Below are 12,744 nucleotides of genomic sequence, written 5' to 3'. Positions count from 1 at the left end.
TGAATTGCACGTCAGAAAGAGGGAGACCGAGCCTGTGATTTTCCTGACGAATACATATCTATTCTGCAACCTCGGCATTAATTATTTAATGAATCACGTGACCGGGAGGGGGAAGGGGGTCTTTCGATTTCAGGCTCAAAGGACCACTATGACCTTCCCCTTCAGGAGGAGAAATTTTCCTGCAAAATAAGTTCCCCCTCAACCCACCAATGGAACAGTAGTGAGGTCTCCGTCTGTCTCCCACACTCACATCCACACCTACTACATCTGCAGCTCCCTAACCCCCATGGACACACACTTACCCACAGCCCACCTCTCCTCTCTCCCTTCTCCTCCTGCTTCTGCTTAGTTCGTGGAGGTGCAGAAATAGTCTGCAGGGGCGTCTAGGGGGTGGGGGTGGGGTGGGCTCAGAGCCCTTCTCCAAGCCCCTGGATTTCTCAGCTTCCAGTTCTTCTCTCTGCATCCTTTAGGATTAAGCTTCCCTCCCCAACTCCATTTTCTCCCCAACTCCTGAGGATATTGACTTGAGTGGGACCCACTCCCTCTCTTCCTAAATAATGGACAAAATTTCTGAAGGAGCCACTTTGAAAATAAACACTTCATAAGTCCATGGTATAAGTGGATAAAGAATGGGGCTTCTGGCTTTATTCTCGTTTTGATCTTTACTGGTACCTTTTGAAGGGGCAAAAAAGGGACAGGCTGAAGAGATTACTCTGGAGCTTCCAGAGTTGAGAATAACCGCAAGGGGGACTTTTTTCCCTGTTGTGTTGTTACTACTATAGGAAATCAAATGCGACTGACCATTGAAAATAGATTCTAGAGACAAAGACTGGGACTAAGGTTTCTACACAAAAGAATCAGATTGTCAGCCTCTCTCTACCTATGTCACACCCTGTCTCATTTCTCCCCCTTCCCAAACCCACCAGTGAAGACAGCTGGAGATTTGAACAGGAGAGGAGGGAAAAGAAAAGAAAAGCTTTGAAGTCAGCCCGGCAGCCCCAGGATCCCTATTTCCCAGGTGTTAGCACCCCGAGCTTCCAATCAACAAACAATGGAGGCTGATCAGTGGGAAAAAGATGGGGTATGGCTATGCCTGTTAAAGGGTTAAATACCAGGGACTATCTATTCCCTGGGCCTAAAGAGAGAGACACACACAGACCCCTTCAACTCAAATATAAACAAAATAAAACAAAAACAACCCCCCATCCAAACTTGACCAGTTACGTGCAACTAGAATCAGAGTTCTCGGCCGGGGCATGGGATGGGGGGTGGGGATGCAAAGGGAAGCAGAAAAGACATTCCTGAAGAAGTCGCAGCCTTATCTGTCCTCAGCAGCTCTCGAGGCAGCCAGGACCACAGCCTCCGGGGCAGGCAGGGAATCCAGGAAGAATGAGCTTCAGGGTAGGGGAGCAGGGGTCTGAGGGGCCTCTCCTGGCTTGTTCGAAGGGGTCTAAACCAAAAGCAACTCAGTGGAGAGAAGGTTGAGGACCCGGTTGTCTTAACAAGCCCCAAAGAAACAGCCACCCCGGTGTCGGCCTCGGAGGTTCCAGCTACAGTGGCAGCTGCACAGCTTCTGCCCCAGCCAAGAGCACTGGAATCTGCTCTGGCCTCATGGGGTGGGGGCGCCGGCCAGGCCTGGACTCTGTAGGGGAGGTGGTCAGCTTTGATTGTCCAGATACAAAACACAGACTGGTATTGAATTCAGCCTGATCCCGATGTGGGCCCTGCTCCCGGCTCCAGCGAGGGCAACTCCCTGAAACGTTCTGGCCACAAATCCATTAAAAATGGTCCTCCAGAGAAAAACACTCTGCTAAAGTCTAAAATGAAAATAGAGAGAGAGCAGAGAGAGGAGACAGAAATGCTGGATGTGGGAAAACAGCAATCTCTAAAATGGAGAAATAATTTTTAAGGACAAGAAAAAGAAAAGCAAAATGACACGAAGGCACGCCGGCAGGTTCTGTTAAAATGACCATACTCTTTTCGGATCCTGGGAATGTCCACGTTCAAATAAACAAGCGCCTGATCGCGAGCCGAGCACTTTCTTGCTGCCGATAAAGCGAACGTTTACACTGTGAGAAAGGGGAGATTGATTTACGAATCTGAACGCGCCAGTTTTATGGCTGATCACAAATCCGTCAGCGCTCAACTCACGCTGGGAAACTTCCCAACTCCGTTTTCCAACCAGACCCCCTCCCCAGCTGCCGCTTCCCAGGGAGACCCACCGCCAGCGCTGGGGCCGCCTTCAAGGGCTCTGGCAGAACTGGGCAACCCCCTCTGCCCAGGACAGGCGGGTGGAAGTAGGAGGGAGAATGGGGAGGGCCGAGGGAACTGGGGAGAAAGAGGGAAAGAAGTCAAAAGGTTGGGAGGACTGGAGTGGCACTAGGATTGTCTGGAGTGAAGGAAATGGGAGATCTGGCAGTTCCCCTTAGTGAACCCCAGGCTTCTCTCTCCTTTTCCCTTTGGTGGGCCCTAATCCTCACACTGCAGAAAGCAGTTTGTAAAGTCCTCGGCGACTAGGTCTTTGTCACTTGAACCTATAGAGGGCCCACAACTGGCTATCTGCCCTTACAGGTAATGAATACACATCTCCCTGAGCCCCAAATATTTTTAGTCCAGGAGCAGCCTAGCTCGCTTTGTGCTCATCCTCTGTCTTTCCTGAGGCCTCCAGCCCCTCTACTTATGCCACCCAGGGACAAAGGAGAGAGTATCAACCACTCCAGTTATTTCTTGCCTGAGATAGAGTCCCCAAATTTCAAGAAACAATTTACAAAATGCAAACCAACAACCCATATATCCCAGCAAGGTTCTGTCTCTCCTAGTCTTAACTGAAGGGTAACATTTCATCCTCCCAGCCAGCATCTGTCTGTATCTGTCTCTCTTTCTCTTTCTCTTTGTCTCTGTCTCTCCCTAAGAGGGTGGCTGCTGGTGTGGATTTTTAAGATACAGCAAACAGAATACAGTTTTTGGAAAGGCTCTATGTTCAGGGCTCACTATTTGGCAAATCCTTCACCTATTTCTTAAAAGTTTCTGGAAACTTTGGCTAACCTGGGACAGCAGGCCCTGGAAAGTACTCAGAATAGCCTGCACTGATCCTCCTCCCATTTCCCTTGCTCCTCTGGTGGGCGAGGCACTCCAAGGGCTTTTTTCATTATTGAGGAGATTGAGAATTAGGGGAAAGAGGTAAAGGTAGTTATAGAAATAGCTTCCTCAACAAATGAACTTCAGAAAATGGGTTGACAGGCTGTGGATTTGGATGTCAGCCCTCAGGGAGATGACAGCCTCTGAAGCAATGTTCATGGCGGATAAGCCCTTTCTCTCCTCGCAGCTCAGGAGTTTATTCCTCTGGCCCTCTGAAGCCTTGTAGATTAGGCCCCTCCAACCTCTCATATCTTATCCCTTTGTCTTTCTTCCCTCAGTTCCCTCCAAGTGAAATAGTAAAGAGATGAACTGGACCTGGGAGTGGTTGCGGGGAGGATGGCTGGAGCCTGGACTGCTGAAGGTGCTGTGTACAGAGAGACAGATTAGCACTCTACTTTCCTCCCCCAACTGGACCCTTGGGCTAAAAATCTTTACGTTTTTTTCCCCCAGTGGACAGTAATAGAAAAACAATCCAAAATTTCCAAAATAGCAAAGATGGGTTTGGGGCCTAGAGTGGGATGGAGAAGAAGGGACATATGATGGGCCAAGGACCCCTCCCTGCAGAGGTGTGACTCTCCCTCCTGGGCAGGAGGCAAGAGCCAACACAATGTCCAGTCTCAGCGAGGTCAAGGGGCTTCCGAGGTCATTTTGTGGTTCTAATACTGAGCTAATCGCCTAGAAAACGTGGCCTCTCCATGAACTCTCTCTCCTGCCAGCCTCCCGCCTCCAAACCCTAAGTGAGGCCTCAGGGAAAAAGGGCCAACACATTCAGTTCGGCTGCAGAGCCCACTGACTCCCTCAGCCTAAGAAACAGGGCTGCAGAGGAGAGACACAGACCTCAAATTAGGAGAGCAAAGGGAAACCAAATCAAACCAACATTGCTCCTCCAGGAAGAAGGCTGGGGGGACAGAGCAGAAGAGAAATATTTCTGCATCAGTGCACCTTGTCTGTGAACTGAGCAGTTTCCTGCTCCAGAGAGTAGCACATATTTGCCTAGAATCCCAAGCTAGACACAATAAGAAAAAAAAGAACATATCCACTTATACCCGCTCCAAAGCTGGAACATTCCATCCAAGCACTGGATTTGATTTTTCCAAGAGGCAGCAGTGACAACGTCTCACTGGTAAACAGGCATAGGGGACACCAGTACCCAGTGTAGACAAGCAGAGTCACAGGAACACACCGACCACATGTGGACCTCACTAGACACACCCATGCACACATGCTGGGGCTCGCTGTGCCTGCCTGCATTTTCCAAAACCAGAAAAGCGCTTCTGAACCGCCTCACAAAACAACCGTCTTCTCTGGGGTTTTTCATGGGCCCTGACACCTCAGTCCCAACCAGTTCAAACACTCTCCAGGTGTCGAGGCCCCTCTTTCTCTCCCTCTGACCCAAGCATCAGTCATCATAAAAGGGAGCAAACCTGCCGAAGCATCCACCATAAAAACCCAGCCAAGAAAGTTAAAAAAGAAAAAGGAGGAGGCGAGAGAGTGTTTCTTCTTTCACTTGTGAAAAGAGCTCATAAAACGATCAAAACACGCCAGCCCGGGCCCGGGCTTTGTTACCTTTGCGCCTCTCGCCTCCTCTCGCCCGAACTCTGCGGATCCCATTCATGACGAAGGGCTTCTTCCAAACTGAGAGAAAAAAGTTTTCAACTTTATGGTTCCAAATTTTTTCCCCCTTGCAGATCCGGGAGAGACGGCTAACACTTTTTTCCCCCAACAGCCGGTCCGAGGAGATTTGCTGTTGAATAATAACAAAGGAGAGAGGATACGTATTTAAAGAAAAGAAGTGATTAATGGTTTTCTGTATAATTCTCACATTTTTCTTAGCTCTTGTCTACACAGAATGGCTGTGAACTTTAAGCTCCATAGAAATCTTTTTTTTTTTTTTAATTCTATTCATACCTTCCAAAGAGCAGCTTTGATTTGGTTCTTTAGAGACATTCCTTAGGGGGGCATATGCTTTTTAAGAACTATTTTCCCCCTCAACTCGGGGCTGCGGCATCCCCTTGCAGCTAAAACACCACACCGCGATCCGACCGAAATAAAGCTCGCCCCTCTCATCCTCCAGGTCCACGACGATTTTTTTACGACTCTCCCAGCAGCATTTAAACGGACAGTTCAGCAGCTCTTTTGCAGCTGGGGACATCGGCCTGTCGGTTCCCCCTGCCCTACCCAGCCTCCAACTACCGGAGCTGCAAGCTGGAGGAATGCAAATAAATAACAATAAAACGCGCGGGTGGGATTGGTTCTTTTTATTTTCTGAAAGGAGATGGGACTGAAAAAACGACTTTTAATTGCATATGCTCTCCCGAGCCCCGAGCTTTTTGGAGATGGGGTGGCTGCACCCTGGATGACCAATAGACCAGAGACCCTGAGGCTGGAGCCCCCAGACCTTAGAACTTCCAAGTAGTGCTGTACAAAAGCAATCCGAGCCTGACAGAGCTTCTGAGGGTCTCCTCCACCCCTTTCCCCTACCCCCACTCCATTCTAGGGGTGACTGGGACCTCAGAGACAGAAAGCTATTTGGTCCCCGGTCATACTTTCGATACTTTCTATGAGAAAGAAAATGAAAATTAATACTGGAGCAAGGCTTCACAAAAGAGGCCATTTGTCTTCTTGATTATCTATTTGCTTGTCAGAGTTTGAGCTATGGCACTGGCTAGCTTCTTTGTAATATAAAAATACTCTGAAAACCTGCAAACACCCAGAAACATCTGTGCAAAAAATTAGACTCATTAAAGCCTTAAACACCTCAGAGGAAAGCGATACCTTCTTATGCTGCGAGGAAAGAGGCCAGCCTCATGGAATCCTCTCTCGGAACTTTAATAACCAAAGAGCCTTCTGTCTAGAAGGAGACAGCTTAACCGCATTTTATTTGCTTATGACAAATAAATCACGATATGAAAGGCTTTGTGGTACTTAAGCCTCTTGTGTCCTACAATGAAACATTTTCCCCCATTAGGGACTGGAATCAGCCCTCCCAGTCCTTTCAATCCATTTTTGGACTGAAGGGAAAAAATTAAAAGCCCCAAAACAAAACACACCCACCTTAAAAGGAAAACAAACCAGCCACCACAATTTGGAGTCCTCTGAGATAAAAATTCCCATCAGACTCTTTGAAAAAAAATCTTCAACCACACACAATGTGAGGCTGAACCCAGTAGGGTGCTTAAAATATACACTGGGTGGCATTTGTCCATATCTTTACGCCAATGTTTCAACAAAAACACGCTGTGCTGGTCACAAGAAACCAAACATTTATTTCTATTGTCACTCTGTACAGCACACAGATATTCACACATACGAAGGGTTCTAGACTCAAGCAGCCCCAGAGGTAGGAAGGGGCCTGGTTTTGGAATGTCAGAAAGAGAAAAGGAGAGAGGACGCACATGACACACAAAAAAATAGTAATAATAATATTATCAATAATAATAATAAACGATGCAACATGATAAACTATGGGAGAGGGCTCTGCAACATCCTCCTCCCAGACTGGGAGGGGCACATTTTATTTCCTAGTTTCACATTCATTTTCAGTCTAGGAGAGAGGCTTCTGCTGTACAACTCTGGACTGGCAGAGTAGTGCCCAGCTCCCAGAACTCAACTGACCCCTCACCCTGCCAGGCATGGCTTGGCTTGGCCTTTCAGAGGAAGGCCCTCCCGGGTCTCTGAGTCTCTCTTTTTCCTTGGACTCAATTTCCCTGCTCACTCCTGAGTTGTCAAGGCCACCCCCTTCCCTACTTGATCCCCTCCTCTGTTGCCCACCCCCAACCCCACGGTGGAAGTGGGTGAGCAGTCATTCTGGCCCTCCGTGAACGGGCACGAAAGATGAGGGAGAGTGTGTGTGTGTTACCGTGGCCAAAACACTGCACTATCTGGCAGTCAGAGGGTGCTTTCGCTGGGTATCGGGAGTGGGGGACAAAGAAAGGAAATCCAGGCTGTCTTCCAGCAGCGGCAGCAGCAGAGGCGGAGGCGGCCGAGCCGGGCCTCATTTGTTAGCGGGTGTCGAGGTAATGGTCGCCACCGAGGCCCGTCCTCTCCTCGGCAGAGTAAACAAGACAGATGGGCCTGGGCCTGGCGTGATTAAAGATGAAACGTGGATCCATCTTCGCCAAAGCTGAAAACGAGGAGCTGCGGCCTCCTCCTATTTCTCTTTTTCTTTCTTCCTTCTTCTTGCTTTTTCTTTTTCTTTTTTTTAAGAAAGAAAGCAAGAGATTTGAATCTTGCTTCTGGGGGGGCCTCCCCGTGGCCCTCTATTGTCATTTCTATAAATAAAGCTTCCCCTCCCCCTCTTCTGCGTTTATTCGTATATAAAGTGTGGGGGAGGGCAGATAGATTTTTTCCGGGGCCCAGGCCCCAGGGCCCCCTCCTGTCCCCCCACCCCATCCCCTGCACTCACTGCCCACCCCCACCCCGAGGTTCGTGGCTCCCGCGTGCGGGGGCACTAGAGCGTGGGGGGGCCTCCATTGGGCCGGCCAGGGGGCCCTCCGGCTGAGCCTGCCGCACCACCCGAGCGGATCTTGGTGTTGGGCAACTTGTGGTCTTTTTTCCACTTCATGCGCCGGTTCTGGAACCAGATCTTGATCTGGCGCTCGGAGAGGCAGAGCGCGTGGGCGATCTCCACCCTCCGGCGCCGTGTCAGGTAGCGGTTGTAGTGAAATTCCTTCTCCAGCTCCAAGACCTGCTGGCGCGTGTAGGCGGTCCGAGAGCGCTTGGGCTCCCCGCCGGCGTAATTGGGGTTTACTGGACACACACGGAGAGAGGGAGAAAGAGAAAGTTTTATTGCCCCCGAAAGGGAGAGTCCTTTCTTCCAGGGAACACAGTGTTTCCCTCCCTCCCTCTCCCGCCACCTCTTCTTCCTTCTGAGGGACAGGGGGAAAAACGAAAAGGGAAGAATGCAAGACCCAAGAATGAGAAAGAGACCTCCAAGTTTTGGAGGGTTGTGCTGTGTCCTTGTTGTTTGGGTGTCTGGTGGGGAAGGGGGGCGTGTGAGGACTCCCCCAAGGTTTTAATTGCTCCTCTCTCCCCCTCAGCTTGGGGCCCCCAGAATGGGAGAATGAGGGGGTGGAAGAGGGAGGGGAGGTTTCCCTAAACCTTTCCTCTGTTTAGTTCCCACCCTTGCTGCTCAGATTCCAAGCAGTGCCTGCCCCTACTGAAAACTTTTGCCCACTTCTCCAGCCAAGGAGTCAGACTGGAAGAAAGGAAAAAATAAATACTGGGAGTTGACTCAACTCTCTGCTTAAATACGGATTACCTCCTCCTCCTTCTCCTCCTCCACCTCCTCCACTCCTCCCCAACTTCCAACTTCACTAAGACTGTACCTCCCTGGCGAAAAAGTCGCTGGTGAGAATGGTGAAGAGGATGGGAAACCTACTTCAAAGGCGCAGGGCCCACCAGGCCATAAAAATTTATGGGGGATGTAATTATGTAGCTCTGAAAACAGGCGACCGTAAATCTCTGGCAATGGCGAGTTTATAGCGGGGACAATTGGCTTCCCCAGCTCAACCCCCCCCCCCCACCCATGCCTCCGAAGTCCCTTTGGTGTAAAGCTCCAGGGGTGGGAGGGGGAAGGGGTGCCCACGCACTCACCCGTGCTCACGTGAACTTTGCGCATCCAGGGGTAGACGACGGGCTCTTTGCACGCGGAGTGGGACGGGCTGGGGTGCAGGGGGTTCTGGGCGCAGGGAGGCGGCGGGGGGCTGCTGCTGACCGCCTCGCAGCGCTGGCCGGGCTCCGGGAGGAGGGCCCCGGCGGGTGGCGGCGCAGGAGCCCGAGGGGACAGACCGGGCGGTGGCGGGGGCGGCGGGGGTGGTGGCGGAGGCGGCGGGGGCCCAGGGTCCCGGCAGGCCGCGTAGCGCTGCACGGTGCACGCCGCGCGCCGCCCGAAGCCCGCCTCCGGCTGGAAGCTGCTCTCTCGCCTCTGGCCGCCGGCGTAGTACCCGGGCGAGTGGTCGCTGGGTAGGTAATCGCTCTGTGAATATTCCTCGCATGGAGGGAACTTGGGGTCGACATAGTTTGAGTTGATCAAAAAAGAACTCATAGCCATTAATTTCTGGGAATTGCCCACAAAATATACTAAAATTTATTCCGACCCCTGACTCGTTTTCCTGTTTCCGAAAGCCCTCCTACTTACTGTCAAGTGAACAAAGTTAGGCGCCCACGTGATCCTCCGAGCCAATGGCCGCCCCGCCTGCGATTCCCGGATAAGGAAATCTGCTCACCCGGACCCCACTCCAGCCAAAGAGGTTTATTTCCCCTTCTTCTCTTCCCCCTCCCCACCCACCCACCCAACACCAGGATTTACATAGGGCTCCTGCGGGGCGACCCCCTCCTTGCCTCGCTGTCTCCGGGATCAGAGAGAGAGCGAGAGAGAGAGCGCGCGCAGGTTGCGACTGGAGGGCCTGTTGGGGCGCTAGGCAGAGCGCAAACCCTAGATCCCTTAAGAAGTTGGGGCTCCCGGTGTAGCCCTCCTGTTCTGCTTCACCTCTGCCCAGCATTCTGTACCTTCCAAAGGCCCCAGTCTCCTCCCCTCGGCGGGAGGGAGCGCTAGCACCCTGCGTCTCTATGGGGAGTTAGGTTACTGGCGGGTTGGGGGCTCCGTCTCGAAAGGGGAACCCATACGGGGGCCAGAGCACAGAGCTTGGGGCTTTTCTCTGCAGCTGGATGGGGAGGGGTAGGGGTGAGAGAGGAGGCGTCCAGAGCTAGAGGGCGGGTGCGCAGAGGGACTTGTCAGAGATGAATGGAACCGCGGGCGGATCGATAGGAAATTCATGCACTAATTCGGGGAGACTTCGCCTTCCAAATCTCATTTAGCTGCACGGTTAGCTAGACTGTGTCCGTCAGTCCGTCTGTCCCCCTTCTCCTATCCACTCCTCCCTTTAACCCACACGGCCCAAGCCTGGAGAAACGACTTGGTTTCCCACACTATAGACAGAGCGCTGGGGTAAAAAAAACCTGCAACTTTTGAGAGCAAAATTGATTAGCAATTTGCTAATTCCATAACCACCCGAGTAATACTAACCATGGGTCCGAGATGTTCTAATTGTCGCCGCCTCCGCGGCGAATAGAAATCTCACATCCCTGTGATACTGGGGATACAGCCATAGAGGTGACCAACACAGACAATAACACCCCTTGGTAATCGAGTATTTCCAGGTCATCTTGTTCTGAACTGAAACGGAAAGGCGGCCTCAGCATCCGTTTGTTCAACAAATTTCCTTTGCCTTCTTCGCACACTGAAGACAAGTCATTTTTTTTCGCAATTTCCAATAAAGCCTCCCTGAGCCCAGAATAGAAAATGGGTGCGTTTGGGACGAGAAGATAAATTTAAAACTTCAACAACAATAACATTAACCTCAAAGAGGTGTGAAAAGGGACCAAGGCTCCCAGGGGCAGGCGTGGGGAGAGTTCAGGTAGATGATTTCTCCATCTCTAACAAGTTGAAGGAGGAAAAGATAGAGGAATAAAGAGGAAGGAGTCTTCGTGTGGCCAGTCACCAGACTGTCCTCATTCAGAAAAATACTACATATACATATCTTCTGGAAAAATAAGAGCGGAGTGTTTATGTCAACTACATATTCCCCTAGATACGAATTTGTGACCACAAAATTCCTTACACAAATTCGGATCTACAGGGTATATACAGAAGACAGACAGATCTTCTTGGCCCAGAAATTTTCCAGTTCTCCTACTTTCCGCGCCTTCTTCGTTTGGGGTGTGGTTTGAGTGCTTTGGTTTTATTTCGTTTTGTTCTAGTTTTGAGCTCTGGGAACAGAAAAAGGCAGTGCGAGTCCGTTCTTGGGATTACAAGGTTTTCAATTCTCCTCTTCTATTAGAATTTCAAGTAGCCAGTTCGCAAAGGGACGGGAACCTTGCCTCCGCCGCCGCCGCGCAACTCTCGGTGGCGCATGAATTATGAGATGTAAACATTAGCTAAGCACAAAAGGAGGAAGGGTCATTCTGAGGCTGCCGCGAAGTCAGATTCAGGCCTTTCTGGGTGCCTTCGCGCCCCTCCCCTCCCCCAAGGACCTTTTTTTTTTTTTTTTTTTTAGAAAAAACAAAACCCCAATCGGCTCCTCCGTGCCCCTCCAAGCCTTTAGTTTGTGATCAAACGAATATCTAGATATTTTCCAAAGCGCCTCTCAGCGAAGGGAGGAGGAAGAGGCGGCTGGGTGTGAAGGTGGTGTAATAAAAGTCCTTTTGGAAAAATTCAGTGGTAAAAAGAGAGAGAAACAGCTGTAAAGAAAAATGCTGGGAGACCAAGCAGATGGGGCCCCGGATATTTAATGACGGGCAATTCCGTTTACAACCTGAGAAAAGATCAAAGGCGTTTCATTTCCGAATGAAGGGCAATGAGGAACCATAAAAGATGCAGCCAGATGATATAGGGCCCCTCCCAGCCTCTCACACATCCTGGGAGCCAGGAGAGAGGGTCTATCCCGGGGAGGTGTGGGGAGGAACCCCATTTCCCCACCTTCCTAGCCCCAGGCGGGTCCTTTCCTTCTAAACACAGACGAACTCGCCTAGCCACCTGCTTGGGTTGCTGGTGGTAGGGCCAAAATGGGCATCTGGGGTTTCTGAACCAACTTTCTGAAGCTCCCAGAAGCCGTGAATTTACTAAGCTGAGAGTCTGGGGATTGGGCTGGAGGGAACTGAGACTGTGAAAGCTGTGACAGAGTAAGGGAAAATGTGCATAGAAAAAGCCTCCACCCCACCCAGACTCCCTACTCAACTCCCTAGGTCTGAGAAATACTTGCATCTTTAGTGAGGAAGTCAAAATAATATCAATTTCATTAACAAATACAGGAACAACACAAAAACAACCCTCTAACTGCAACACTCCAGAGATCTCTGCCTATGCCCAGTCCTGGGACCTTGCAGGTGGGTAGGAGGAGAGTTCCCACCTGCCCACAACTAGGTCCAGAAACCCTCTGATTTTCTTTTAATCTTAAATCTAGGAATTGCCAATGTTGGCCTCTGGGCCTGATTTCTAACATCAACATTCTCCCAGACAGGCTGAACTCACACATATTTGGGAGAAAAAAGCAAACTATCACACTATGGTTGTCTTTGCCAAGAGAGGGTCCAATAGGTAATCTCAGACCCCCATCTGGGCACTCAGGGAGACTAGAGTCTGGCCCAGGGCCCACAGACAAAATGCGCTGCTAAGATCCCCACCAGCTCCCTAGCGTCAACCAGGGACCTTTCCAAATCTTGTCAAAGGCCACTTAGGGTCTCCAGGACCCACTCCAACGGTCGAGGCCCCTCCCCCACCCCATACCTCCTGTCCTTCTCAACTCGCCAGCTCTCGGAAACCCGTCCAACCCGTCGGCATTTCGGAAGTTTGGTAGGGCCGCTGGGCCGGCGGCCGGGCCTCTCTGCTGCTCTACACTTCACAAGGGATGCGGCCCAGGTGCCCCAGCACCCCAAAAGAGAGGAACAGGCGGCAGAGCCACCGCGAGTTTGGGTATCCTTGATCCTGGCGCCCAAGAGCAGAGATTTTTCTCCTCTGCGCCCTGGAAGCCACCACCTGCCAATCCCACCAAGGCGCCGCACCCCCCTCACCCCTCCAGCCGCCCGAGATGGAGAACAGGGTTTATG

At 51.1% G+C, this 12,744-nt stretch overlaps 2 protein-coding genes across 5 annotated transcripts in view; both read right to left on the bottom strand.

Moving 5' to 3' along the window:
* Positions 1-12,744, bottom strand: part of HOXB3 (homeobox B3) — a 41,380-nt gene that overhangs the window by 20,266 nt on the left and 8,370 nt on the right. For all 4 annotated transcript variants that reach the window (XM_063706291.1, XM_063706289.1, XM_063706290.1 and 1 more), the window contains exon 2: positions 4,705-4,882. In XM_063706291.1, the coding sequence (XP_063562361.1) occupies positions 4,705-4,753 (49 nt within the window). In that variant the 5' untranslated portion in view covers positions 4,754-4,882. The remainder of the gene's footprint in view (positions 1-4,704; positions 4,883-12,744) is intronic.
* On the bottom strand, positions 6,379-9,357 carry HOXB4 (homeobox B4). The gene is made up of 2 exons (XM_019020047.4): positions 8,734-9,357; positions 6,379-7,887 (listed from the first exon to the last, which is right to left on the bottom strand). Exons 1-2 carry the CDS (start codon positions 9,188-9,190, stop codon positions 7,589-7,591), a joined length of 756 nt encoding a protein of 251 aa, XP_018875592.3. The 5' UTR covers positions 9,191-9,357; the 3' UTR covers positions 6,379-7,588.

The sequence above is a fragment of the Gorilla gorilla genome, chromosome 4, assembly GCF_029281585.2.
Source record: "Gorilla gorilla gorilla isolate KB3781 chromosome 4, NHGRI_mGorGor1-v2.1_pri, whole genome shotgun sequence".
Classification (NCBI taxonomy): Eukaryota; Metazoa; Chordata; class Mammalia; order Primates; family Hominidae; genus Gorilla; species Gorilla gorilla.
This window is presented reverse-complemented; position numbering and strand designations above follow the sequence as displayed.